This window comes from Dryobates pubescens, chromosome 1 (assembly GCF_014839835.1).
Source record: "Dryobates pubescens isolate bDryPub1 chromosome 1, bDryPub1.pri, whole genome shotgun sequence".
Classification (NCBI taxonomy): domain Eukaryota; kingdom Metazoa; phylum Chordata; class Aves; order Piciformes; family Picidae; genus Dryobates; species Dryobates pubescens.
The window spans coordinates 4,622,398-4,648,580 of NC_071612.1; the positions used below are offsets into that span (position 1 = coordinate 4,622,398).

The 26,183-nt window shown below is 59.8% G+C and overlaps 4 protein-coding genes across 8 annotated transcripts; 3 read left to right on the top strand and 1 right to left on the bottom strand.

Annotated features, from left to right (window-relative positions):
• Positions 1-239: 239 nt before the first annotated feature.
• Positions 240-7,416, top strand: CPNE9 (copine family member 9). Of its 3 annotated transcripts, none has more exons than XM_054180150.1 (20): positions 240-429; positions 1,906-1,946; positions 2,041-2,087; positions 2,380-2,483; positions 2,671-2,710; positions 3,322-3,398; positions 3,606-3,669; positions 3,781-3,884; positions 3,965-4,123; positions 4,454-4,495; positions 4,605-4,680; positions 4,765-4,818; positions 4,921-4,982; positions 5,264-5,310; positions 5,392-5,573; positions 5,736-5,863; positions 5,980-6,082; positions 6,160-6,217; positions 6,373-6,446; positions 6,560-7,416. In XM_054180150.1, the coding sequence occupies exons 1-20, from the start codon at positions 353-355 to the stop codon at positions 6,710-6,712; spliced, it is 1,692 nt and encodes a 563-aa protein (XP_054036125.1). In that variant the 5' UTR covers positions 240-352; the 3' UTR covers positions 6,713-7,416. The 3 variants fall into 3 exon arrangements, with proteins under 3 accessions (XP_054036125.1, XP_054036132.1, XP_054036138.1); XM_054180157.1 differs by having other exon boundaries at positions 3,965-4,069; XM_054180163.1 differs by lacking the exons at positions 240-429; positions 1,906-1,946; positions 2,041-2,087; positions 2,380-2,483; positions 2,671-2,710 and adding an exon at positions 2,784-2,883.
• A 514-nt stretch (positions 7,417-7,930) lies between these two features.
• On the top strand, positions 7,931-20,882 carry BRPF1 (bromodomain and PHD finger containing 1). 2 transcript variants are annotated; one of them, XM_054180095.1, is made up of 13 exons: positions 7,931-8,833; positions 10,067-11,026; positions 13,352-13,508; positions 14,601-14,732; positions 15,053-15,181; positions 16,141-16,453; positions 17,023-17,331; positions 18,492-18,779; positions 18,887-19,034; positions 19,515-19,651; positions 19,726-19,844; positions 20,047-20,201; positions 20,295-20,882. In XM_054180095.1, the coding sequence occupies exons 1-13, from the start codon at positions 8,238-8,240 to the stop codon at positions 20,476-20,478; spliced, it is 3,627 nt and encodes a 1,208-aa protein (XP_054036070.1). In that variant the 5' UTR covers positions 7,931-8,237; the 3' UTR covers positions 20,479-20,882. The 2 variants fall into 2 exon arrangements, with proteins under 2 accessions (XP_054036070.1, XP_054036061.1); XM_054180086.1 differs by having other exon boundaries at positions 7,932-8,833; positions 17,023-17,337.
• Positions 20,883-21,211: 329 nt separating this feature from the next.
• Positions 21,212-22,846, top strand: OGG1 (8-oxoguanine DNA glycosylase). The gene is made up of 7 exons (XM_009905938.2): positions 21,212-21,321; positions 21,404-21,666; positions 21,741-21,920; positions 22,000-22,178; positions 22,252-22,393; positions 22,489-22,538; positions 22,626-22,846. The coding sequence occupies exons 1-7, from the start codon at positions 21,212-21,214 to the stop codon at positions 22,722-22,724; spliced, it is 1,023 nt and encodes a 340-aa protein (XP_009904240.2). The 3' UTR covers positions 22,725-22,846.
• Positions 22,847-22,912: 66 nt separating this feature from the next.
• CAMK1 (calcium/calmodulin dependent protein kinase I) lies at positions 22,913-26,117 on the bottom strand. 2 transcript variants are annotated; one of them, XM_054180215.1, is made up of 10 exons: positions 25,820-26,117; positions 25,146-25,277; positions 24,841-24,915; positions 24,614-24,752; positions 24,388-24,514; positions 24,216-24,291; positions 24,010-24,122; positions 23,831-23,909; positions 23,660-23,747; positions 22,913-23,578 (listed from the first exon to the last, which is right to left on the bottom strand). In XM_054180215.1, the coding sequence occupies exons 1-10, from the start codon at positions 25,903-25,905 to the stop codon at positions 23,453-23,455; spliced, it is 1,041 nt and encodes a 346-aa protein (XP_054036190.1). In that variant the 5' UTR covers positions 25,906-26,117; the 3' UTR covers positions 22,913-23,452. The 2 variants fall into 2 exon arrangements, with proteins under 2 accessions (XP_054036190.1, XP_054036184.1); XM_054180209.1 differs by having other exon boundaries at positions 22,913-23,553; positions 25,820-26,115.
• Between the last annotated feature and the right edge of the window lie 66 nt (positions 26,118-26,183).

Sequence of the window (26,183 nt, forward strand, 5' to 3'; positions counted from 1 at the left end):
CGCTATAAATAGCCCGGCCCACTCTCCGGGAGCGGCGGCACAGAAATAGCACCGAGCCGGGACCGGGAGCCTGGAGAGGGTAGCCCCCGGAGTCGGGGCTGAGCCTCCGTCGCACCGGAGCTGAGTCCATAGCCCAAAACGGGAGGTCCCAGTGGGGCTGGGTCTCCGCTGCCCCCCGGGGTCGAGCCGTCGAGAGTCGGGCCAGTCCCCGGGGCGAAGCTTCCCCGGTGCCCGGGGCGGTGCTGCCAGCGGGGTCGCCGTGCCCGTGCCCGTGCCGCGCCCGCCCCCGGGCGCGCCCGCCTCGTCGGCGCGGGAGGAGGCGGCGCGGAGCAGCGGCGGCGCTCGGGCGGGGATGGCGTCTCCGGGAGCGCTGGAGCCGGCGACCAGCAGCGTGCCGGGCACCAAGGTGGAGCTCACCGTGTCCTGCCGGTGAGCCGGGAGCCGGGCGGGGGAGCGGAGTTTAGGCGGCGACCGGGCGCCGATGAGAGTGAAACGCTGTGGGGTGCCCGCGTCCCGCGGCATCCCGCGGGGGGGAAGGGTGGGCTTCGTGTCCCCTTCGTTCCTCGGGTCCCACGGCGTGTGCCCAGCGCACCTCTGCCCGGCTGTAACCTGCGGGGAGAGATCCCGTCCCCTCCGCGGCGTCCTGGGGAATGTTCGCACCGGGCACGGCTCTGCGTGTCGGAGCGACTCACTGCCCTCACTCAGGGCTGGGGCGCGGGGCGGCCCCTCCTCGGGGGGATGCTAAGGTGATGCCGGAGGGGTGCGGTAATGCTGGGGCGTGTGGGGTGCCGGTGCTAACGGCAAGTGGGCTTCTCGGCGCTACCCGGCTCTGTGAACCCCCTGCGAGGCAGCAGGGGCAGAAGCCGATCAGCTCTGGTCGGGACCGGGACAATGGGAGCGGTGCTGCTTGGTGCTTCTGATTCTTATCAGAGCCTGAGAGGCAAGAAGGAGATGCTGAGTCTACTCTGTCGGTGGTTAAATCTAGCCTGGCAGAGGCACCGCTGCCCTTGTTGCCCACGGCCAGGGAGTCCCTGCCCACAGCGACCAGCACCAGCAGCCCCCTGGGCAGCAGCATCCCTGTGCCCGAAGGGAAGGCAAGCCTCTGGTCCCCCAAACCCCCCTGCCTGAGAGGGCATCTTTGGCACATCACTGAGCCCTGCAAAGTCCGGTTTGGTCCAGGGGCTGCTGAGCTCACTCCCTGCAGCCGAGCCCTTGCCCTCCCATCTGTGGGGCCTGGCAGCTCTGGGCAGAGTCCGGGATTCAGTTCAAGAGAGCCCAGGCTTCAGCTTCACAGCCTCCCAAGGGCTCAGTACTGTCCAGAGCTGCTGGGGCAGCTCTGTGGGGAGGTCTCTCCCCTGCACACTGAAGATAGGGAAGCTGGCTGAGCCCCACAGCTCCTGGCCATGCCCCAGCCCACCCTCTGCTGCCTGCCCGGGGTGCAGGAAGGACCCCAGCAGAGCCCCCAGCACGTTCTGCTGTTGCACCGTGCAAACGATGATGATCAATCACTTTGCAGTGGCTGTGTTGAGGTCATGGAGCAGGTCCCTGCTGGCTACCCAGCCCCTGCTCTAAGTGTCTCCTTTCTTCTCAGTCCTGTGCCCTGCCATTAGCCACACTCCTGCCGCCGGGCTGTGGCAGGCACTTGGCCTTCGCCGGCAGCGTGCAGAAAGATTCCATCCTCTAAATGGGTTCCTTGTCATGTTCAATCATCGTCAGCGTTGGCGACGCTGCTCCCTGCTCATTGTGCTGTCCCACCGAACCTTGTGGTGGGAGCCAGCCTGTCCTCCCAGGCTGCTGGGACTCTTGGCCTTGGGTGCCAGCGTAGCCTTCTGGCATGGGGGAGGACATGGGCACCTGCTGCGGGGCGGCATTCTGAGTGGCTCATGCTTGGCTTCATCTCTTCAGGAACCTTCTGGACATGGACACCTTCTCCAAGTCTGACCCAAGTGAGTGGTGGGGCTGGGCAGGGGACACAACATAGCGTGGTATGGGCACAGCATGGCACAGCATGGGAGCCTTGCTCTGCTCTTCTCTCTGCAGTGGTGGTCCTCTTTGTGCAGGGCTCAGGAAGCAGCGAGTGGAAGGAAGTGAGTGCAGTCCGTCTTACCAGGTCTCTGGGGGACTCCCCAAGGAGGTTCCCAGCCCTGTGCCAGGGGTGCTGTTGCCTCCAGTGCCTCCACTCCTGGCTAATCCTCCTGGCTGGGTTAAATGGGCCCATATGGCCACCCACATCCATGCTAATGATCCTTTTGCATCCACGCTAATGATCCAGCCCCGCCAGCAGCATTAATCTCCCCACTGGGATTAATGCCAGGGCAGCAGTGATGGGGAAGGGGCCTGGGGAGGGGTCCTGGGGGGTTCTTATCCTTCTTCCCACAGTTTGGGCGCACTGAGGTGATTGACAACACTCTGAACCCTGATTTCGTCCGCAAGTTTGTCCTTGATTACTACTTTGAGGAGAAGCAAAACCTCCGCTTTGATGTGTGAGTAGGGCATCCAGGGAAGGGCTCAGCCTCGCTTGGGGTGGAACAAAGTGTGGAGTCAGTAGTAAATAGCTATAATAAATAAGTATACAGCAATAAAAAGCCCAGAGAGGTGGGGAAGTGGGGCTGCATGCTGGGGCACCCCTATGGGCACTGGATGCTCAGGGCTCTGCTCTCACACCGCCAGCTACAACGTGGACTCCAAGACCTGCTCCATTTTAAAGCAGGTGAGCTCAGCACGTGCCCAGGGGACGCGTGGTGATGCCCCCATGCGATGCTGCAGTGGGGCACCCCAAGGCCCCCTATGTGGGTGCTGCTGGGGGTGGGGGCGGGGCAGGTGCTTCTTGGAAGGCTTTAACCTGCTCTTCATCTCTCTGTGCCCCATGGGGACTGACAGAAGGTAGGTACCACTAACCATCAACTCCTGCTTTGCCCTTTTAGGGGTGCCTGGTGGGGCAGGGTGCAGACTGGGGCAGGGACACACCTTGGAGGGTTGGCTTTGGGAGTGCAGGATGAGAAGAGGGTAGCTCAAGAGGTGCAGGATGGGTTCAAGGCATGTGGGGTGGTTCTAGAGTGATGAGTCTGGGGCTGTGGGATGGAATAGGGGGCACAGAGTGGGTGCAGAGCGCATGGAGTAGGCACCTGTGGTGGTCCTGGGGGGTGTAGAATGGGTCCTGGGCTTTTGGGGCACAGGGTGGGTTCAGAATACTTGGGGTGGCCCTGGGGCAGGGTGGCTGCAGGGTCCACAAGCATGAGTGTGTTGGGAGTGTAAGGGCTGTGCGTGGATGGTGGAACACTGCAGCCCCTGAGGTCTCATGGTGCTGTGCTTGGGGTGCAGGACTTCCTGGGGCAGGCGTTTGTGGCACTGGGGGAGGTGATTGGCTCCCAGCGAGGCCGCCTGGAGAGAGCCCTCACGTGAGTCCACACCCCATGGTAGAGACCCCCACATCATGTTCCCAGCCACCCAGCCCATGGGCCCCTTCCCCGCACGGCTCCCTGCTGGGGACACCCGCCACGCTGCCAAGTGCCAGCTGTGGGGTGTAAGGCCCCATCCCAACCCCGTCTTCTGCCCCTGTCTTGTCCTCCCTTGTTCTCAAGCTGACCAGGTGCCTCTGGTCCCAGGGGGGTCCCAGGGAAGCGATGTGGGACCATCTTGCTGCTGGCTGAGGAGCTGAGCAACTGCCGGGTGAGTGCCCACGTACCACCAGCAGCAGGGCTGGGGCTGAGTGGCCCCCAGGTGTAGGCAGCTGCTGGGGCCAGCAAGCAGGCAGCCAGCAGTGATGGTCCTCATCCCCAGGACATCATCACCATGCAGCTGTGTGCCAACAAGCTGGACAAGAAGGACTTTTTTGGAAAATCCGACCCCTTCCTTGTCTTCTACCGCAGCAACGAGGATGGCACGTGAGTGCGGGGGCCCGGCGGGGTGGGCAGCATGCCAGCGCCACTGTCCAGCAGCCCCCAACCCTGCCCTATCCCTACAGCTTCACCATCTGCCACAAGACAGAGGTGGTGAAGAACACGCTCAACCCAGTGTGGCAGCCCTTCACCATCCCCGTGCGTGCCCTCTGCAACGGCGACTATGACCGGTATGGGGGTGGGGACAGGGACAGGAAGAAGGGCAGCTGTGGGGCCAGAGCAAGGCAGGAGCATTTCTTTGCTGTTTTGACCCTGCAGTGTCAGGCAGTTCAGTTGTGTTCTTATTGGCTGGGGGTTTGTTGTGGTTTTGGGGGGGTTTTATACTGTTCCAAACCCAAATTACATAAAGACATCCCCCTCCTTTCCAGGGTCCCTGCCATGACCCAAATTTCCTGCTTCCCTCCCGGCAGAGGCGTGGGCCAGGCAGGCGGGTGGCTCTGCTGGAGGGCAGGGTGCTCGCCGCAGGGTGGGCTGCAGGGGCTATGTCCCCACCCCAGGAGAGCCGGAGGCAGCCCTGCCAGCCAGGCTCATCCTCTGCCCACCTTCGCTTTCAGGACAGTGAAGATAGATGTCTACGACTGGGACCGGGATGGGAGGTGAGGCTGTGCCCGTGCAGTGCTGCAGGACATCGAGGTGCTGCTGCCACTTCCAGGGGTGCCCCTTACCAGGGTGCCTATCCCTGCCGACCCTGTGCTCTTCCCGCAGCCACGACTTCATTGGGGAGTTTGCCACCAGCTACCGGGAGCTCTCCCGAGCACAGAGCCAGTTCACAGTGTATGAGGTAGGGCAATGGGCCAGGGCAGAGGACTGGAAGGGGGGACCACGGACACCTCATGCTGGGGACTACCTACCCCTGTACCTACAGGTGCTGAACCCCAGGAAGAAATGTAAGAAGAAGAAATATGTGAACTCTGGCACCGTGAGTGAGGTTCTGGGCTCCTGCCTTGTGTGGCAGGGCTGGGTCTGACCCATCACTGTGCCCGCTGCAGGGGGTGGTCTGACCACCCCGCCATGCCCACAGGTGACGCTGCTGTCCTTCTCCGTCGAGTCTGAATTCACCTTCGTTGACTACATCCGGGGCGGGTGAGTGGGGGGCTTAGTGCCCCCCGGCTTGCTGAGACCCCCTCACGGGCGAGGGTCTCGGGGAGAGGACAGTGGTGACAATGCAGGTGCAGCCTGGGTTCGACAAGGGGATGGCTGGGCTAGGGAGGGAATACAAGGCAATGGTTCTGGGCCGTTGGGCTGGGGAAAGGAGGGGCCAGGCGATGGGTCCCAGGTGGGGGAAGGAGACACCATGCCGTGGGTCTGGAAGTTGGCATCCCCCACACCATGGGGCTGGCAGACTCCCTCGCTCTCCCCTCAAGGACACAGCTGAATTTCACCGTTGCCATTGACTTCACGGCCTCCAACGGTGAGTGCAGACAAGGCGTGTGAGGGGTCCCTGGCCGTGGGGCCGGCCATGGGGTAGGTGTCGATGGGTGCTGTGTCGCAGGGATGCCGTCACAGCCCACTTCGCTGCACTACGCCAGCCCCTACCAGCTGAGTGCCTACGCCCTGGCACTGAAGGCAGTGGGGGAAATCATCCAGGACTACGACAGCGACAAGCTCTTTCCTGCCTACGGCTTTGGCGCCAAAGTCCCACCTGATGGCAAGATCTCCCACCAGTTTCCTCTGGTGCGCCTTGGAGCGGGGAGGGGAATACTGGGGCGGGGGTGCCCACGGCAGCTTGGCAACAGAGAGACGCACTCCAGCTGCATCTTGCCCTGGCATCCTGCAGCCTGGAGGGTCACGCTGGGAGCTACAGTTCCCCTCCAAGCACCCTTCCCCATCCCCCAGAACAACAATGTGGACAATCCCAGCTGTGCCGGCATCGAGGGTGTGCTGGAGTCCTACCTCCAGAGCCTGCGCACCGTCCAGCTCTATGGTCCCACCAACTTCGCCCCTGTCATCAACCAGGTGGCTGGGTGAGCACCAAGGCACTCTTCCACTTTGCTGTCCCCAAATGCTACAGGTCCCACAGTGGGGCTTGCTGCCCACACCAGTGGGACTGCTGGAGGGGCCCCATTCCTTGTCCCCATAGGACGGCTGCCCAGGTGACTGATGGCTCACAGTATCATGTCCTCCTCATCATCACTGATGGTGTCATCTCTGATATGCTGCAGACCAAGGAGGCCATTGTCACCGTGAGTGCACCTTCACTGCCATGAGTTCACCCCATGCTGGCTGCTGCCCCAGCTGCTACCTTGCTTCTTCTCCACAGGCTTCTGCCTTGCCCATGTCCATCATTATTGTGGGAGTTGGTCCAGCTGAGTTCGAGGGTGAGCTGGGGCTTTGGGACATGAGGGCAGTGGGAAGGAAACACTACCCCTTCCTCTGGTACCTCAGAGGAAGAGGTGGTGTTTCCATCCCATACGGCCACCTTTCATGGGTGACAAGCCACTGAGGCTTGGTGACACCAGCTGTCACCCCTCAGCCATGGAGGAGCTGGACGGTGACGATGTACGGGTGTCTTCCCGGGGGCGCTACGCTGAGAGGGACATCGTACAGGTAACACTGCCATTGAGCCCAGTCCCACCACGGGCAAGAGATGCTCAGCGCCTCGCTGATGCTCACAGATGCAGGATTGCTTCCGACTGTGCTGTACCTTCTTTCCCTTGAAGTTTGTGCCCTTTCGGGATTATGTGGATGACTCAGGAAACCAGGTGCTGAGCATGGCCCGCCTGGCCAAGGATGTGCTGGCTGAGATCCCTGAGCAGCTGCTCTCCTACATGAAGACCCGTGACATCAAGCCTCGCCGGGCAGACCCTCAGTAGTGGACCCCCAGTAGCTCCTCCATGGGCCCTGGGGCCAGCTGGTGGGGCAAGGACATGTCACCTTTCTCTGGCAGTGGCCAGGGTTAGGGTTAGGGTTAGCGATGTGGTCCCTCCAACGGCAATAACTGCAGCTGATGAATGGGGCTGGGACTCTCCTCTTCTAGCAGTGACATCACGGGGCTAAACGTCCCTGGACACAAAGCCCCAGCACAACGGGGCCGTCTCGGACTGTACTGTCGCTCAGCCGCGGCAGCTTGGGCAGGGCCAGTGCCTGGGTACAGGCTGTTGGGATGCCACGTTGTGTCCCCCACGAGCGGGCAGCCTGGCTCCCTGTCTTGGCGAGAAGGAGGATAACTCTAGGGCTGGGTGCATGCCGGGGGTCCCAGCTCTTGGCAGCTCCTTGGCGCAGGGGGCTTCACCCCGCTCCTGCCTGCACCCTGTTCCTGCCTGCAACCTGCTCCTGCCTGCATCCCGCGTGCTAGCATCCCGGTCCTCTGGTTCTGGCTCCCCGCAGCCTGTCCCACAGCTTGTCCCGCTCCGCAAGACCCTGGCCCCATAGCCCAGCAGCGCCACAGAGCTGCCACAGCTCGAGTGCCACAATCCGGGGGTGACACGAGTCTGAGCCCCATAGCTATGGGGTCCCACAGCCGGGAAATGCCAGGGGTCGGGCTCTGTATCGCATTACCGATTGTAAATAAACCGCTCCAACCACGTCTGCGACCGTGCCGGGTCCGGGGTGGGGGGCGGGAGGGACTGGGGCGGGTCTCCCGAGCGGTGCGGCGGTATCTGTGATTCGGAGCGGCAGATTCGCATCACCCGGTGCGGCGCAGTCCGGCCCCTGCCGCCCTCCCCAGGTCTTCCCGCTCCCGCCGCCCTTCTTTCTGCCGTCCCCGCCGCAGCGTTTCCCCCGCCCTGTGCCAGCTCCGCCACCCCTTTGGGCCGTGCCGAAAGTGCGGTTGCTAAGGGCGGCGCGGCGCTTTACCCAGCGGCCGTTCCGCGCCAGCCGCCGCCGCAGCCGCCTCCATTGTTGCGGCCCGGCCCGGGCCCGCCGCCGCTGCCGCTGCCGCCCATGGAGCCGCCGCCCACACCCGCCCGCTGAGCGCGGCACCGGGGCCGGTGAGCGCGGCCAGAGGGAGGGGAGGGTGGGCCGCCATCGACAGAAACTGGGAAGGGGGCGGCGGGGCGGGGGGCCCGGCCCGGCCTGGCCTGGCCTCACCTCAGCTTCTCGGTCCCCCTCGTCCCCTCAGTTCCCCTCAACCCCTCGTCCCCTTAGCTCCCCGGCGCCTCTCGGCCCCTTGGCCTCCCTTACCCCCTCACATCCTCCCACAGCCCCCCTGAACCCTTCAGCCCTCCTCCCCCCACCCCTCAGCCTTCCTCAGCTCTTCGACTCCCCCCCAGCCCTCACCTTCCCTCATCCACTCTCGATTCCCGTCTGTGCCCCTCAGCCCACGTCGCCCCCTTAGCCCCTCACAGCCTCCCTTAGCTCCCCTCAGCCCCTCTCAGCCCTATTCAGGTGGGTGACGCCATGGGTGTAGACTTTGATGTGAAGACCTTCTGCCACAACCTGCGGGCCACCAAACCCCCCTACGAGTGTCCGGTGGGGACCTGCCGCAAGATCTACAAGAGCTACAGCGGGATCGAGTATCACCTCTACCACTATGACCACGACAACCCCCCCCCACCCCAGCACACACCGCTGCGCAAGCACAAGAAGAAAGGGCGGCAGGCCCGTGCTGCCAACAAGCAGTCACCCAGCCCCTCGGAGACCTCTCAGTCACCAGGCCGTGAGGTGATGACCTATGCACAGGCCCAGCGCATGGTAGAGGTGGACTTGCATGGCCGTGTCCACCGTATCAGCATCTTCGACAACCTCGATGTGGTGTCTGAGGATGAGGAGGTTCCTGAGGAGGTGCCCGAGAACGGGAGCAATAAAGAGAACACGGAGACCCCGAGCGTCCCACCCAAGTCCGGCAAGCACAAGAACAAGGAGAAGCGCAAGGACTCCAACCACCATCACCACAACGCCTCGGTTGGCACCACCCCCAAGCTCCCTGAGGTGGTGTACCGGGAGCTGGAGCAGGACACCCCAGATGCCCCACCTCGCCCCACCTCCTACTACAGGTATTGTCTGTGGCCAGGGCAGAGGGAGGCTCCTGAGCATCTCCGGCTCGTGCCCTGGGTCTGGAGGTGGTATTGGCTCTGCTCTGTACATGCAGTTTGTTTGTATCTGGTGGAAGTGGCCTCTGTCTGCCTCTTCCAGGTCCCACAGAGCTGGACAGCCCATGGCTTCAGGCTCTCCAAGCTCTGTCTGGCATCACATTCCAGCTTTGATGGGTCCTTGTGCCTGCCGAGTTCTCAGCTGCTTTGGTTGTTGGTGACAGTTGGATTGCTGTACTTTTTCCTTGCTGGGACAACATGTGTGATTGTAACAAAAACCAAATTGATTGGGTGGTGTTGGATGATAGGTTGGACATGATGATCTCGAAGGTCTCTTCCAACCTGGTTTATTCTATTCTATTCTATTCTAAATGTGTCTTCCTGTCTTCTATACCAGCTTTGGGAGGTGTGCAGAGACAGCTCCAGAGCTCACCAGGACCATGGTGTATCCATAAGATGTGTCAGTTTGTGGGCTCAGTTCTCTGTGTTGTCCTTCAGTTTTCCTTCAGTGGTTTTGTGGTGCAGTTATCCAAAAGAATACCTTAAGCAAGGAGTTAATGCCGAACCAAAGTAATGCTTGTGCAGCTACCCCAGCTGTCCCAGTCACCACGTGCCCTGAGAAGCTAGCACTGTGTCTCTGGGATGGGATAATGACATCATTTTGTGGCAGGGTATTAGAAAGGAAACCTCCTTCTGAGGTGTCTGTGGTGCTGCTCCCTACACTGGGTAGGGGGTGGTTACTGTTAGTTGCTGGGGCAGCTGCCTTGGAGTTTCAGCTCCTTCCTCTAAATAACATCTCTTCACCCACTGCTTAGGGTGAAAGAGAGGAGGGTGCAGCCAGCATTAACAGTGGCAGTGCCACCATGCCTAGTTACTGTTGTGTCTTGGGCTTGAGGCCACTGTCTCCAGAGCATCTAGCACCTGCTCGGTGTTCATGCAGGCTCCCAGTCTGCACTGATGTGTCTCTGAGGCCCCTTAGATAAGTGTTTTGTTTGTGTCGTGCCCAACACGCTGTTGTGCTGCTGTGCTGCTCAGGATACAGCAACACCTCCTGCTTCTGCACCTTCCTGCCTTGTGCCTTATGCTGTAGCATTGTCAGTAACCATCCTTCAGCTATGCCCTGCAGGAGCTAGGGTTCATCAGCTCCAAGCTCTCACCAGCTGTGCCCTCACCTTCCCGTACTGTCCTTCCTTCCAGGTACATTGAGAAGTCAGCAGAGGAGCTGGATGAGGAAGTGGAGTACGATATGGACGAGGAAGATTACATCTGGCTGGACATCATGAACGAGCGGCGGAAGACTGAAGGCGTGAGTCCCATTCCCCAGGAGATCTTCGAGTACCTGATGGACCGACTGGAGAAGGAGTCTTACTTCGAGAGCCACAACAAGGGGGATCCCAATGCCTTGGTGGATGAGGATGCTGTCTGCTGCATCTGCAACGATGGGGAGTGTCAGAACAGCAATGTCATCCTCTTCTGTGACATGTGCAACTTGGCTGTGCACCAGGAGTGCTACGGGGTGCCCTACATCCCAGAGGGACAGTGGCTCTGCCGACGGTGCCTGCAGTCACCCTCACGAGCTGTGGACTGCGCCCTCTGCCCGAACAAGGGGGGGGCCTTCAAGCAGACAGACGATGGACGCTGGGCACATGTGGTCTGTGCCCTCTGGATCCCAGAGGTGTGCTTTGCCAACACCGTCTTCCTGGAGCCTATTGACAGCATTGAGCACATTCCACCCGCACGCTGGAAGCTGACCTGTTACATCTGCAAGCAGCGTGGCTCTGGGGCTTGCATCCAGTGTCACAAAGCCAACTGCTACACTGCCTTCCATGTCACTTGTGCCCAGCAGGCCGGGCTCTACATGAAGATGGAGCCCGTCCGGGAGACAGGGGCCAACGGTACCTCCTTCAGTGTGCGCAAAACTGCCTACTGCGACATCCACACTCCACCAGGCTCTGTGCGCAGGCTTCCTGCCCTCTCCCACAGCGAGGGGGAAGAGGAAGAGGAGGAGGAGGAGGAGGAGGGCAAGGGCTGGAGCTCTGAGAAAGTCAAAAAAGCAAAGGCCAAGTCTAGGATCAAAATGAAGAAGGCACGGAAGATCCTGGCCGAGAAACGAGCTGCAGCACCCGTGGTTTCTGTGCCCTGCATCCCCCCCCACAGGTACAACCCACTGCCCTCCCTTGGCTGTGGAGAAGTTTCTCCCTTACTCTCTGCCTTGTGTCCCACTTTTCATGTGAGTGTTACCTTGTTCCTCACCGTAGCTTTTTGCACAGGTACTTTCTGTTTTGTTCTCACTGAGGACTATGGTTTCCTCTGGGAGTCCTGCAGAGAGGCACGGTGATGTGCTGCCTACGGAGGTGTCCAGGCCCTTGATGGGGCAGGAAATAGCTGCTGTTAGTTTAGTGACAGAGAACAAACTTGGCCAGGCATGTCAGGAAGCAGATGGGGGTTCCCAGTACTCATTTCCTGTTGTGCTGACCTCACGTGCTGGAGTAAACCAGGGTGGGAGGAGTGGGCTGCTCTCCTTTCTGCCAGGGTTTGCTCTCTCCCAAGGAGAAGATGGAAATGTGGGAACGATTCAAGCTTGGGAAATGGGCAAATCCTAGGAGTTGTCTTGGCTCTGGAGCAGAGAAGTCTCATCAGGATCCCTGTGCTCTGCTGAACCCAGCTCTTCCATCCTAGCAGCTGCTTAGCCCTTGCTGGGCTTCCTTGTTTTTTTCATGCCAAGCATAGGCAGTAGCTCTGTCCAGTGCTGCCTGTGGGAGTGAAGCTGGGCAGCAGTGGGGCTCAGAAAGCCTTGGCACATCTGCCTGCCAGGGGAGGCTGGAAAGAGCTGGGACTCCTGCTTGTACAGGGCACAGCTGTCTTCACAGCATGAGGGCAGCATGGCACTATCAGGACGGTACTGGAGGGTTGTGATTCTGTTGCATCTGGACCCCTCAGGCTTATGGGACACTACAGGTGTAAGCACTGCGTGTCTGGGCTGATTAGTGGGCTGATGTGCAAATCCTGAAACAAGCATGTAAGAGCCTCACTGGGATTTGTCAACATAGTTTATGATTCTGGGTGTCCACAGCAGCACGCAAAACCACAAAGAAGAATCTTAGGATGGCTTTAGATCTTGCTATCCCCCTGCAGCAGGCATGACTTGGTTGAAACACAGGTTTGGGACAGGAGCATTTGCTTTCACGGTTGTGAGCCACCCCCTCGAGCTGCTGAGCTCTCCTCCTCCCTGCAGCTGAAGCTGTGCTGGAGTGTACCCCTGTGATGCCATGCCTGCTGTCCCATTGATCGTGACTGTGACAGAGCAGGGAAATGGGACTGCCACTTCTCTGTGGACCCTCACAGCCATCTCCTGTGTGGGAAGAGAGGAGCACATGGAAGCCATAGGCTTTGCTCTGTGGCCAGTGTTCTGGTGACTTGGGGAGGCAGAACTCTGCTTGAGGCTGCTGGCTTTTTGCCATGGTCTGTGTCCTGACCATATGTTTTTGCTCACTCGGGGTTTGCTCTGTGGCTGGATTCTCTTTCCTTACATGTGGATGCATTGGGAGGCAGTTCACAGGGTCTTGCTGCTATCATTGCCCTCACAGTGACACCCATACTGAGCCAGAAGCTGTTAACCTCTCCCCAGGCCTTCCTGTTGGGATTAATTATTCTTCAAGAGCTGTTGCCAGAATGCCAAATGCCTTCCTGGGGGAGCTGTGCTTGGCTGGTGGTGGCACATGGAACTGCTCTCCTCAGGCTCCTCAGCCGAGTCTTCTGATGCAGGTTGGGCCATCCCCTGTGGAGACCTGACCCAGCAAGACATGGAGCTGCCAAGGGTTCCTCTCTTCTGCCCTCTGCTAGCAAGGCATCTTTCTCCAGCTCTGCTGACCAAGGCTGTCCCAGCCCCTCTAGGCTTTCTGCTGTTGTGAAGAGCAGGAAAATCCCTTTTGTGGTGTTTAGCTAGGGGAGGAGTTCTCCTGTGCTCATGTCTCCTGTTCCCTCCTCACATTTTGCTGGGTTTGGTCAAGTTAAGGGCTTTCTGGGGTTCCAGTTTGTCTGGTAACATTTGGCCAGGGCCTTTGTCCCCATGAGTGTCCCTCCAGTAAATAATGATTTGGGATAGCAGCACTATAGAGCAAGCAGTTTCAGGGACCATGGGAGCTGTTAAAGGCCCAGCACCTGATGCAGCTGTGTCGAACCATGATCTGGTGTAGCCTGCCCCAGGCTTTTGCCCAAAAGCTGGCAGAAAGTAGAAGTGAAAGATGTGTTTTAGAGAGGCAAAGCTGGATGTTTCCCGGTGCCCTCCATTGCAGCCGACTCGGGGAGGTGGTTGGCCTGCATGACTTGGTGCTGCAGGAATTCCTGCCACAGGAAAGGGTGTTCTCTGCCTGAGGAATTCCTCAGTCGGCCTTGCAGACATGTCCTCCACATCCAGAGCTTCTCCTGCCATGACCACACTTCTTTAGTTGATGCGCTCTGTGATTCTTTCCCATCCTTCAGGCTCAGTAAGATTACAAACCGTTTAACCATCCAGAGGAAGAGCCAGTTCATGCAGAGGCTGCACAGCTACTGGACTCTGAAGAGGCAGTCCCGCAACGGTGTCCCCCTGCTCCGCCGCCTTCAGACGCACCTGCAGTCCCAGCGGAACTGCGACCAGGTGAGGGCAGCTCGCTGGCGTGCTGGCTGTGTGTGGGTGCTTCCTGTGCCTGTGGAGTGGTGGGTTCAGAGCCTTTGCTGCATGTAGTGCCTGCAGGCGTGCAGAAGGCAGGCTGCAAGACCCTGGGTGAAGAAAGGACAGCCCCAGCTGCTTTTACTGCTTCACCTTCTCTGCTCTTGGCATTCAGAGATCCGCCAGGCAGCAGCGCCGCTGGCAGCTTGCCACAGGAAGGGAATCCTGCTGTCTTCTGCTGCTGTGCAGACATTAGCTCCTTCGTCGTGCTTTAGCTGTTGGCAATGGCAGATCTGTCAGAAATGGCTCTAGTCTAGAGGCTGTGCTGTCAGCTAGCTTTGAGAGGGAAGGCTGGAGATCTCCAGAAAGTCTGGAAGGAAAGAAGGCCTTGCTTCCACTTTCTGAAACCGATCCAGGAGCACTCCTTGTGGATGCTGCTTCCAGCCCGCTGTCTGCCTCAGCCTTCAGTCAGTGCTTCACAGATGCGAGGTCTCTGGTGCCAGAGACCTTTTCTTCTGGCTCCCTGTCTCAGCCTTAAATCATTCTTTCTGAGCCCTTTGAGGGCTGTGACAGGCAGGGGTTTCTCCTGCCTTTGGCCCCTCTCATTTTTATTTGCTGTAGAAAAGCTGAGACTGCTTCTGCACATCTTTGGCTATGGCAGAATAAAACTCAGCATTTTTATGTGCTCTGGAAGTGAAAGCAACCAGAGCTGGGTTCTCTTTTTATCCTGTTGTCCTTTGCCAGAGCTCTGAGCAGTAGCACAGACCCTGATACTGTTGATCTGTGCTCTTGGGCAACTGCTGGTGATCAGTCATGGTAGGAGGAGTATTTCCACAGATGGAGGGATGTCTGTCTCCTGGCATCTTGAGGGCTTGGTGACCAAGGAGTATTCATCTCTGGTCAGAGGCTAGACTGTTTCTGAGTTACCTGCCTAGGTCACAACAAAGGAACTGGGACCTTTGCTGAAGCAGTGGGTCAAGCATGTTGGTTCCCTTGCCAGAGGAGAGCCCAGCACATGGTCAGGAAGGTGGAGATGGGAATACATCTCCTGTCAGCTCATGACCTCTGATGTTCCTGCAGAGAGACACTGAGGATAAGAACTGGGCCCTGAAGGAGCAGCTGAAGTCATGGCAGCGCCTCCGCCATGACCTAGAGCGTGCACGCTTGCTGGTGGAGCTGATACGCAAGCGGGAGAAGCTCAAGAGAGAGACGGTAACATTTGTTTGCCCCTCTGTGGGGTGCTGCTGGGGTGGGCATGAGCATGAGCTCTTGGGAGTGCTGCTGGGCGTGTGCCAGGGTCCCTGTGCTATGCTGTGCCCTGCCCTGGTGGTTCTGAGCAAAGGGGCTGTGCTGTGAGGCTGAGCGGAATGTGCAGGTGCTGGAGCGTTGTTACACCTCCACTCCCCAGAGACAGTGGGAGTGAGGTTTGGCCCCTGCCCTTGGCATGAGGAGAGGTGTCAGCGCTGCTGCTTTGCAGGGACTGCCCTGGCTGCTGGGCAGTGGCTCAGCTCTGCTCCATTTCTCCATTTCAGATCAAAGTGCAGCAGGTGGCACTGGAAATGCAGCTGACGCCCTTCCTCATCCTCCTCCGCAAGACTCTTGAGCAGCTGCAGGAGAAAGACACAGGCAACATCTTCAGCGAGCCGGTCCCTCTGTCTGAGGTAACAGAAATCTACGAAGTAAGAACCCCCTCCCCCAGATTTCTACTTCACTCAGATTTGTTCCTTGCTGGTGCCAAGGACTGCCCAGGGCACTGTCTGGTCTGGAGGCGCCCCCAGGCAGCCTGGTGCTGGCTCCTGCATCCCACCACCACTCAGCCATGGGGGGTTGTGCAGCAGTGCCCCTCCTGTGTGAGCTGAATGCAGAACAGCTTTGTTGGGAGTGCAGCACTCAGCAGTTCCTCTGTGCATATTGCTGGTGCCTTCCCTGTGTCTGTGAGCAGCTGGGGAGTCCTGCAGGGAAAGGCAGAATGCTGGCCCTTGATTGGTGGTACACTCCTATCTGTCCTCTGGAGAAGGCCTCTGCTAGATAACAGACTGAGCAAAGCACAGGAACGGGTTTGACCCTCAGACTGTCTCTGCAGGGGATAAGAGAAACAATTCCTGCAATCATGGTCAAGTCCCTGCCTGGGGAAGAGGGGAAAGGCTGTGCTGGCTCTTTCTGGCTCTGGCAGCAGCTTGGCATAGAGGTGCTCTGGCAGAGCTGGGGAGGAAGCTACGTGGTCTTGTCTGCAGCCACTGCTGCTGCCTGGGCGCTTCTGTTCTACCTGTCTGCACTCACCCTCTCCCCCAGGCTGCACTTGTGGTTTCCCTCCCTGGGAAATGCCATGCAGCATACTGGATCCCAGCTGCCCACAGACAGGAGGAGAGGATGGGTGCGCTGGAGCCATAAAACTTCTTCCGAGCGTGTATTTGCTCTGACAGGTGGAGCACAGCACATGGGCTCTCTAGTCTGGAGGCGTTACTGTTCCTCAAGCTGCAGAAGCAGACGGCATTCCCCGATGTGCATTTGGGCAGAACACAGGGAGCAATACCTGTTTCCTCTAACAACTGTTTTCTTGGAGCAGATGATGCTAAGTGATGGCTCCCAGGCCCTTAGCTCTGGCTCTCTCCTCATGCAGGTCCCAGACTACCTGGATCACATCAAGAAGCCAATGGATTTTCAGACAATGAAACAAAATCTGGAAGCCTATCGCTATCTGAATTTCGATGACTTTGAGGAGGATTTCAACCTGATTATCAACAACTGTTTGAAATACAATGCCAAAGACACAATCTTCTACCGGGCAGCCATCCGCCTGCGGGAGCAGGGAGGCGCCGTTCTGCGGCAGGCTCGCCGGCAGGCAGAGAAGATGGGCATTGACTTTGAGACAGGCATGCACTTCCCTCACTGTGTGACTGTGGAAGAGGCTCCAGTCCAAGATATCGAGGATGGTGGGTATTCATTCCCTGGCCCAGATATGAGGGCTGCTCAGAGGTAAAGCCCTGGCAGAGTTGGGGCTTTGCTGGCTGCCACACAGCTTCCAGTACTCCCCAGCCAAGTCTCACTGATTCTGTGCTTGTAGTTCTTCTTGTCTGTAGGCAGTAGGGGGCACGGCCAGGAACAGTTTGTCAGAGAAGGATGCTTTTAGGTTTTCCCTCTCTCTGCTCTAGTGCAGGACAGGCTCAGAGGAACTTCCCTGCTGCGTAATGTTTCAGGATCCTGTTTCAGGACTCTTGTTTTTCCTGTTAACATTCTCTTTCTTTTTCCTGCGGTGTCTGTGCCCTAGATGATGGGAGCCCTGGTATTCTCCAAGCTGCTGATCTGCCTACTTTCTCCAGCAGTCCCAACTAGTTCTTTCTCCAGATGTTTTAGGGTAACTTCCCATGTTCACAGGTGTTCAATACCATGTCAGCTGCTTCCCTCATGCAGGGAACCCGGATTGCCTCATGCCCTTTCAGTCAGTGGAGTTCCAAGGAGTTCCTGATTTCTTTCATCCACCTGCTCCTCTTTGTTCCCGCAGAAGACGTACGGCTACTGCTCTCAGAGAATCAGAAGCACCTGCCCTTGGAGGAGCAGCTGAAGATCCTTCTGGAGCGGCTGGATGAGGTTAATGCTGGCAAGCAAAGCATAGGGCGGTCCCGCCGGGCCAAGATGATCAAGAAGGAGATCACAGTGCTGCGGCGGAAACTGGCTCACCCGCGGGACCTGGGCCGAGACGGACTGGAGCGGCACGGCTCCTCTGCCAGGGGAGTCCTGCAGTCACACAACCCCTGCGAGAAGGACCTGCAGACAGACAGTGCTGCAGAAGAGAGCAGCAGCCAGGAAACTGGTAAAGGTACCGGTCTCTCCAGAAGACTGCTAGTTTTTCACTCTGGAATACTGCTGGTTTGGGAGACCGGTGGAAAACCATCTTTGTACAGGCCCGTGGCAGGAGGGCAGCTCTCTGCACGTGCCTTACTTCTCAGGAGCAGAGCTGGCAGCCTCCTGGCGCTGCCTTGTTTCCCACTCCCTGTCAGGGATCTCTTGTTTCCCGTAGTGCCTCTGTAGGTGTAGAGTGTAAAGCCTGCACCTCCCCTGTCTCCCTCCCAGTGTACCCATCTAAGGATAGCACCCAGCAAGGTAGTATGGAGTGAGTCATGCCAGCCAAGCCAGTGGAGATTTGCAGCAGAAGGGGGACACCTCCTGCATCTGGAGCAGCTGCAGCCTGATGTGTGTTTGCCTTGAGCAAGGGTCAGCAGGTCACTGGCATTCACAGCTGTGGTCAGTGTTCACCCAGTGAGCTCACTTCTGTGGCCAAGGAGCTGGATGTCATTCCAGAGACTGAGAGTTGCAGCTGTGTGATGTGGGGCACAAGATGGATTGTTTCCTCCTGCCAGACTCTACCGGCTCTGCCGCATTGCCTTGTTTCTCTAGGGGCATTATGGAGCAGGCTGCCTTCAGTGTCCCTCTGTAGGAACACAGGAGGGAGTTGGAGCAGCACTGCCAAGCTCCAAATGTCCTCTTGGGCTACCCACCAGCTCCCTGGCCTGGACAGAGATACTAAGGTGGGCTCTGTGGGGAGCACACCAAAAGCTCCAGGCAGAGCTGCCAGGTGTCACTGAAGGTTTGCCACCTCTACATCACCTTAAGACACCAGGAAAAGCAAGCTCTTTTTAGTGCCTTTGCCTCTCAAGGGTGCAGTGGAGCTTCTCAACTGCTGCATGTCAGGGGGGTCTATTCCTGCTTGCTTCCTATTCTGTACTTCAGTCTCTGTGGGGCTGCTGCCAAGGCAAAAGGAGGGCATCCCTGACTGGCTGAGGGTTCTCTGGTGTCCCCATCTAGCTTTTACTATCAGCAGACTGGATAATTTGACCCTGAGGGCCTAGTTGTGGCAAAGCTCAGGATGGAGAGTCTTCTGAGATAATGTTCCTGAGAACTAAAGCTCTTCATTGATGCTGCTGCCACGTAGTCCCACAGTCTGCAGCTGACACCTTCTCCTCCCTCTTGCAGGTCTGGGTCCTAATTCTTCTTCCACGCCAGCACATGAAGTTGGCAGGAGGACCTCAGTACTCTTCTCCAAGAAGAACCCTAAAACTGCAGGCCCTCCAAAACGTCCAGGACGCCCCCCAAAGAATCGTGACAGCCAGATCACTCCAGGGCACGGGAACAGCCCCATCGGCCCCCCCCAGCTCCCGATCATGGGGTCCTCCCAGCGGCAGCGGAAGCGAGGGCGAAGCCCACGCCCCAGCTCCAGCTCAGACAGTGACAGCGACAAGTCCAACGAAGATGCTCCCATGGGTGGGTGCAGCAGCTGCCCTTGTGCAGCTGGGTAGCTGCAGTCCTGCCAGCAGCACTTGCTGGGGTCCTGCATGGTGGTGACACTCTCCTGGTGGGCTGTTTTGCAGACCTTCCAGCTAACGGTTTCAGCAGCGGTAACCAGCCGGTGAAGAAGAGCTTCCTGGTGTACCGCAACGACTGCAACCTTCCCCGGAGCAGCTCTGACTCAGAGTCCAGCAGCAGCAGCAGCAGCAGCGCCGCCTCAGACCGTACCAGGTACTGCCCCAGCACAGCTCTGACTCTGCTGTTGCTGCCCAGGATAGCAGCAGGTGGCTCTAAGAGCTTGTTTGGTGGTACTCTGGTACCCAGCTGTTGGATAAGCCCCAGAAAACAGCAGGGTTTGTGCTTTTTAATGTAAACCCCCAAGGTGTGAGTGTGCAGCAAAGGGCTCAGAGGGAGAGTGAACCAGGGAACTTCCTCCTGGCACAGCAGCTGCTCTACACTGGGCCTCCCAGCGGGTTCTTGCCTGTGCCTCTAGTTCAGATCTGTGCCTGTCTTCTGGCTTGTTCTGGGTAAAACCAGTTGAGAGTCCAGCCATTGCCCCAGCAGAAGCACCATCCCACCGTTCTTCTTGGTACCTCAACGAAACCTTTTGTGGTGCTGAGGCTGGCAGTTGCAGCTCACTATCCCTGGTGTGTCCCCCTCTCAAAAGCTTTACATGGCTCTTGCTGCTAGTTTTGCTCCTTCTCTCCACAGCACAACGCCCTCAAAGCAGGGCAGAGGGAAACCCTCCTTCTCCCGAGTGAACTTCCCGGAGGACAGCAGTGAGGACACCTCAGGGACAGAGAATGAGTCCTACTCCGTGGGCACAGGGCGAGGCGTGGGGCATGGGAGTAAGTACAGCAGCCTCGTGGCAATGCAGCTGCATGGTAGGGAATGCAGCTGACTCCCCTCTCCTTTGGCACAGTGGTGCGCAAGGGCATGGGGCGCGGTGCAGGGTGGCTGTCCGAGGATGAGGATTCCTCCCTGGATGCCCTGGACCTGGTGTGGGCTAAGTGCCGGGGATACCCCTCCTACCCGGCACTGGTGAGTACCGTCACCCCCTGTCAGGGCCTCAGAATCCATGTCCCCTGCTGTACCTGCATGCTCCCACCGGCTGTTGAGGCCTCCAAAATATGTGTCCCACTCTGGCTGCGCCCTCCTACCTGCCGTTGGGGTCTCTGAAATCCCACAGAGCAGTGCTCGGTGTCCCCATTTCCCTCTCATCCCTCCCCCGCTCTCCGGGCAGATCATTGACCCCAAGATGCCGCGGGAAGGCATGTTCCACCACGGAGTCCCTATCCCCGTGCCCCCCCTGGAGGTGCTGAAGCTGGGGGAGCAGATGACTCAGGAAGCACGCGAGCACCTCTACCTTGTCCTGTTCTTCGACAACAAGCGCACTTGGTAAGGCCGGGGCACCCTGCGGGGGCTTTGGGCAGGAGGGTGTCTGGGAGACGATTGTCACCCTCAAACGAGGCGGCCCCCTGCTCCCCGCAGGCAGTGGCTGCCACGGACGAAGCTGGTGCCGTTGGGAGTCAACCAGGACCTGGACAAGGAGAAGATGCTAGAGGGCCGCAAGTCCAACATTCGCAAGTCGGTGCAGATCGCCTACCACCGCGCCATGCAGCACCGCAACAAGGTGCAGGGCGAACAGAGCAGCGACTCCAGCGAGAGCGACTGAGCCCCGGACCCCCGGCCCTGCCCCTGCCACCGGCTGCTCCCCTGCCCACCCCTCGCCACCACCTCCATTCCCCACCGTATCTCAGGGCAAACGGGGTTGGGGAACCCCCGTGCAGCTGGTCTGCATCCACGGGGGGACACAGAGGGGGCCGGGAATGGGGGGGCGGTCCCCCTCGTCCCCGCTTCGCTCTCACACTCCCGGTGCCCGCTCCCCCGCCCGCGGCTCCCCGGGATGCTGTGCTGGCGGCCCCCCGTACTGCCCCGGGGCCGGCTCTGCCGACCCCGCGCTCGGACGTTGTTTGTATTTATTTTGAAGGAAGAAAAAAAAAATCTATTGATTCTTAGGAAATAAACTTCCGCTGCGGAGCCGCGGGCGGGGAGCGGGCGCGGGGCGGGGACGCGCTTCCGGCGCCGGGCGGGCTGGGCCGGAAGTTGGGCAGAGCGGCGGCGCGGAGGGGGCGCTCTGCCTGCGCGGGGGGCGTCTATGGTGGGGCAGCGGCGGGGGGGCCGGATAAAGGACTGGCTGGGTTGAGGAGGGGCTGGGGCTGTGGGGCAGGGGAGCTGGGGTGCAGGGACGTGTGGAGCCTTGTAGCAGAGCTCGGGGCAAAGGTGAACGTTGGGGTGGCGATAGGCTCGGGTAGCCGGGACAGGGGTGCAGGCGGTGCGTGGCCTCACCGCCTCCACGGGGCAGGGGGAAGCAGCCGGCCCCGCCGCGCCTCTCACTCCACCCCGCCATGAAGCTGCGGAAAACACCCTCGGCCTGCCCATCCTTGTGGCGCTCCCTGCCGTGCCCGCCGGCCGAGCTGCGGCTGGACCTAGTGCTGTCGTCCGGACAGACGTTCCGGTGAGCCAGCACAGGGCGCCAGGCCTCCCACAGCCCATCCTGGCGGGATCAAGCCGAGCCCTCATGTCCCCATGTGCGGTAGGTGGTGGGAGAGCAGCCCAGGCGCCTGGACGGGTGTGCTTGGGGAGCACGTCTGGACACTGAGGCAGGACCGGGACCGCCTCTGGTACACGGTGTACGGCAAGGAGGAGAATGGGCATCCTGCCGAGGCAGCGATGCTCGATGCTGCCGAGATGGAGCAGATCCTGCGCGACTACTTCCAGCTGGACGTGGGGCTGCCAGCCCTGTACCGCGCTTGGGGTGCGGCCGACCCCCATTTCTGCAAAGTGGCCAAAGACTTCCCAGGTGAGGTGGCGCTGGGCCACGGGGTGGTGCCGTGGCACCTGTCAAGCACGACCCTCACCGCGTCCTGCTGGCAGGCGTGCGAGTGCTGCGGCAGGATCCCGTCGAGTGCCTCCTCTCCTTCATCTGCACCTCCAACAACCACATATCCCGCATCACTGCCATGATCGAACGCTTCTGCCAGGCCTTTGGCCGACGCCTCTGCTACCTCGATGACCAGGCTGTCCACGCCTTCCCTCCCCTCTCAGCACTCACAGGTCTGCCCTCATCCTGTCACTGCCAGCTCACCGCAGGCTCGCCTGTGCCCACCCATGTCCCCTTGCTGTCTCCCTGCAGGTGCCGACACCGAGGACCGGCTGCGGGCTCTGGGCTTTGGGTACCGGGCCAAGTTCGTCAGTGGGACCGCGCAAGCCCTAGCCGAGGGACTCGGTGCTGAGGGGCTGCGGGCACTGCGTGCTGTGCCCTATGCTGAGGCCAGGAGGGTGCTGTGCACCCTGCCGGGTGTGGGTGCAAAAGTGGGTGCTGGGTCGCGGTGGGTATGGGGAGTGGGAACCAGCAGCAGGGACTAACAGTGCTGCCTGGTGGCAGGTTGCTGACTGTGTCTGTCTGATGGCCCTGGACAAGGCAGAGGCGGTGCCGGTCGACACCCATGTTTGGCGCATTGCACGGCAGCGCTATGGTGCTGTACTGGGTGGCAGGAGCCTGACACCCCGGGCCCACCAGGAGATTGGTGAGGGCAGGGCTAGGCCCTGACATGGGACACCTCCTCCCCTCCCCAGGAAGGTGCTAGTGGTCCTAGCACTGATGCTCATCCTCTTTCCACAGGCAACTTCTTTCGAGGGCTTTGGGGCTCCCATGCGGGCTGGGCACAGGCAGTGAGTACTGCTCTCCTGGGCACCTTGGGGCTCAGCCTTAGCTCTGCCCTCTGGATATGCCCACCCCATCATCGCTCGCTGTGCCAGGTCCTCTTTTGTGCCGACCTCCGCAAGAATCAGGAGCTAGCCAGCAGCCAGGATCGGGGAAAACAAGGCCAGGACAGCCATGGAGATGTGACCCACTAGGAACATTCCAGGAGAGACAGAGCCCTGCTGAGAGGGAATGGCAGTACCTGCTCCAAGTCTGGGAAGCACAAAGGTGGGGGCAGCTTCTTGTCCCTGGCTTACTCTGTGTTTGAGGTGCTGCCCTGGGCAGTTAGGCTGAGGAGGCCAGGAGTGTGTCCAGCTGGCCCTGGGGCAGAGTCAAGCCCAGCAGCATTGGCCTCTTGCCTTTATTACAAGCAATAAAATAGAAACATCTATTTGGAAAATTCTCCTTGAACATGCTGTGGAGAGGTGGGTGTGGGTCACTGCTGTGCCAGGGCAGGCGTGGAGGGCAGGAAGGGAGCCCAGGCCATAGCCCTGAGCCGGGTGAGGGGTGAGAGTTCCTGGGGGATGCCCTTGCCCCAGTGCAGAGCTCTGCTGCGAGCCTGTGGTGGAGGAGAGTCCCGGGAAGAACAGGGCAGGGAGCCCCTGCACCACCCCCTCTGCTCCAGCACTACAGGGGCCGCACCCCCTGCTGTGCTCACAGCAGGGCTGGGACCCCCGGCCCCTTCCCCAGCACTCCCAAGATGTGGCCATGGGGGGGCTGTGCTCAGTCTGGGGAGAGGCGCTGCGGTCTGCTTGTGAGTGAGCGTCTGCAGTCCGACCCTGTGGGGAGAAGCCAGGTGAAAGCCTGACAGCAGCCCCAGAAAGTAGGAGATGGGGACAGGTGGGGTCAGGGCTCACCATTGCTGGTGTTCCCCACCAGCCTCTCAGAGGGGCTGGTAGGAGCTGTCTGCCCAGGGCCCTCCTGGCTGGTTCCCAGCTGCAGCTTCCGCATGTGTCTCACCACCGCCGTGGCATTGAAGGCTTGCTGCCAACCCGACAGAGTCCCTCACCTGGCACAAGGTGCCTAGGGAGACCCCTGCACCACCCTGACACCTCTGGCACCCCACACTCTCCCAGCACCCCATTCTCACCTTCCATTTGCTCTTTGCAAAGTTCTTTTTGATCTGCTCGCTCACTGATTGGTGGATGTTCTTGTCCAGAGCCGTATCCCCAGCAATCCTGGGGCAAGAGAGGGGTCAGCAGGGTCTCCCTTACCCCACAGCTGCCATGAGGTGAGCAGGGGTAAGACCCCCCACCCTTACCAGGGATGCTGCAGGGCTTGCTCACAAGTGAAGCGTTTGCTGGGGTCCTTCTCCATCAGGTGCTGGATGAAGTCCTTGGCTGGGACAGGGTGCAGACCAGCCATGAGCACTTCCACCCACCCCGCACCTACTGCGATGCTGCATCAGCATCCCACCCCACCTTGGTGGTCCCAGCTCACCTGAGTCCGAGATGTCATCCCAGTAGGGTGAGTCAAACTCGTACTCGGCCCGCAGGATCTGCTCGAAGAGCTTGGCATCATTCTCATCATAGAAAGGAGGATAACCACAGAGCCTGGGGGTTGGCAGGGAGGAGGATGCTGGCCCCAGGCAGCCCCAGGGGCCAGACCCCGTGGAGAAGAGGGGGCTGGGAGTGGAAGGTACGTACAGGATGTAGGCGATGACCCCGATGGACCAGCAATCCACTGCCTTGCTGTAGGGCTTCTGTGCCAGCACCTCGGGGGCTGGGGGCCAACAGCAGGTGTAAGTGGTGAACCCAGCCCAAGAGGAGGACCCCAACCCAGCACACAGGCCAGTGGTAGTCCATGACAGGTGCTCACCCACATAGCCAGGGGTGCCACAGGCTGTGGACATGACGCTGCCGCAGCCCTCGATCTTTGACAACCCAAAGTCACTGATCATGATCTTGGAGTCCTCCTCCAGGCTGTAATAGAGCAGGTTCTCGGGCTGCGAGGAGCACAGGGTCAGGGAGGAGTGATGCTGGGTGTCCCCTCCCCATCACAGCAAGAGGAGGCTGCTTGTGTCTCCGTGTGTCCTACTGCTCACCTTCAGGTCACGGTGGACAATCCCCATGTCATGCAGGTACTTGACAGCATCGAGGATCTGCCGGATCAGGGCGCTGGCATCCCGCTCGGTGTAAAAGCCTTTCTCCACGATGCGGTCAAAGAGCTCTCCCCCTGACACCCTGCATGGATGGACAGCACTGTTCAGTATGGCTCCTCCCAAGATCCCCAGACCCCTCTAGACTTCCTGTGCCCCCCAACATCACTAACAGCTGCATGATGAGGTAGAGGTGGGTGCTGCTCTCGTAGATGTCATCCAAGGCCACAATGTTAGGGTGCTTGATTCTGCAGGGAAGAAGCACAGGGAATAAGGCAGGCTCCTGGCTGCCCCCCAGCCCCCACCAGACAGGGCACAGCCAGACTTGGCCCCTTGGAGCGTCATGTGCTGCTGGCTGGTTTGGGGGCTGCTACTAACACCCAGCAATGGGCACTGGCAGGGGGAAGGTGTGCTGGGGCAAGGGGCACAGAGCAGGACACCCCCCCATCCCCATCCCTGGTGTTGGGACAGCCCATACTTGTGGAGGACGGCGATCTCATTCTCAATGCTGGTCTCCTTGCCCTCCAGCGCCTTCTTGGCAATGCATTTGATGGCCACCAGTTTCCGTGTTGCTTTCTCCTCCGCCAGGACCACCTCAGAGAAGGCCCCCCTTGGGGATCGGGAAAGACAAGGGGTGAGCAGGCAGGAGGGACCAGCAGCCCCAGCCAACACTGGCATGCCACTGTTGCCATGGCAACGGGCAGAAAGTCCAGCTATTTATAGGACAGAAACAAGTGGGCCAGACAGACATGGGCCCTGCCAGGGATGGAGTGTGCCCAATGTCCCCTAGTGCAGCTGCACTGGCCCCTTATCAGGCAGGATGAGGCCATGGCACTGTTAGCAGCCAGAGTTATGTCACACTAGGGCTAGGGGAGTATCAGTAGCCCGGTGGCACCCAGGGCTAACAGGGCCACTGGTGCCCAGCTGAGCCATCGTAGGAGCCCAGGTGGGGCAGGTGGCAGGCAGCCTGCTGGCATCCACCAGGCCCTAAGCCCTGCTGTAATTAACCCGATAATCCTGCCTAAGAGCTTTATACAGCATTGGACATCCCTCTGTCAGCCAAAGTGGACCCACCATCAACCACCACGAGTGGGTTGTCACCCGTGTCATGTGCCAACCCCCTCAGCGCCCCCCCCAAACTCTGCAACTCACGTGCCCAAGACCTCTCGGAAGTCGTAGATGCGACGAATATCCTCGGTCCTCTTCTTCCAGCTGGGTCCATCCTGCCCCAGCGGCATGGCGCCCCGGGGTGGGGGGGCACCCACTCCCACCTGTGACACGAGTAGGGAGGAGGAGAAACACACGCCGTGGGGCCCCTCCCGTTGCCCACCCGCCTCGCACCCGTACGGGCAGGCGCGGGGCGAGTGGGCAACGGGAGGGGCAAAGAAACACGCGTGTGTACAGGGCTGGACAGTCCTGGGAGGGGCTCCACGCGTGGGTTACCCCCGCCCCGCCCTGCCCCGCCCTTACCGGCTGCGGCCCCGGCCCCGCGCGGAGCAGCGGCGACTCCTCCCGG

What these genes read in the sequence shown, in the direction of transcription:
- CAMK1 (XM_054180209.1), bottom strand. Translation starts at nt 25,905, where the DNA reads ATGCCGCTGGGGCAGGATGGACCCAGCTGGAAGAAGAGGACCGAGGAT. An exon ending in CTCTACCTCATCATGCAGCT is followed by an intron (nt 24,753 to 24,840) that starts GTTAGTGATGTT and finishes CCATCCATGCAG; the next exon opens with GGTGTCAGGGGGAGAGCTCT. An exon ending in GGGGTCATCGCCTACATCCT is followed by an intron (nt 24,123 to 24,215) that starts GTACGTACCTTC and finishes GCCAACCCCCAG; the next exon opens with GCTCTGTGGTTATCCTCCTT.
- OGG1 (XM_009905938.2), top strand. Translation starts at nt 21,212, where the DNA reads ATGAAGCTGCGGAAAACACCCTCGGCCTGCCCATCCTTGTGGCGCTCC. An exon ending in TGCCGGGTGTGGGTGCAAAA is followed by an intron (nt 22,179 to 22,251) that starts GTGGGTGCTGGG and finishes GCCTGGTGGCAG; the next exon opens with GTTGCTGACTGTGTCTGTCT. An exon ending in CCGGGCCCACCAGGAGATTG is followed by an intron (nt 22,394 to 22,488) that starts GTGAGGGCAGGG and finishes CTCTTTCCACAG; the next exon opens with GCAACTTCTTTCGAGGGCTT.
- BRPF1 (XM_054180086.1), top strand. Translation starts at nt 8,238, where the DNA reads ATGGGTGTAGACTTTGATGTGAAGACCTTCTGCCACAACCTGCGGGCC. An exon ending in CGCCCCACCTCCTACTACAG is followed by an intron (nt 8,834 to 10,066) that starts GTATTGTCTGTG and finishes CCTTCCTTCCAG; the next exon opens with GTACATTGAGAAGTCAGCAG. An exon ending in ACCCCTCCTACCCGGCACTG is followed by an intron (nt 19,845 to 20,046) that starts GTGAGTACCGTC and finishes CTCTCCGGGCAG; the next exon opens with ATCATTGACCCCAAGATGCC.
- CPNE9 (XM_054180150.1), top strand. Translation starts at nt 353, where the DNA reads ATGGCGTCTCCGGGAGCGCTGGAGCCGGCGACCAGCAGCGTGCCGGGC. An exon ending in CAAAACCTCCGCTTTGATGT is followed by an intron (nt 2,484 to 2,670) that starts GTGAGTAGGGCA and finishes TCACACCGCCAG; the next exon opens with CTACAACGTGGACTCCAAGA. An exon ending in TGACTTCACGGCCTCCAACG is followed by an intron (nt 5,311 to 5,391) that starts GTGAGTGCAGAC and finishes GCTGTGTCGCAG; the next exon opens with GGATGCCGTCACAGCCCACT.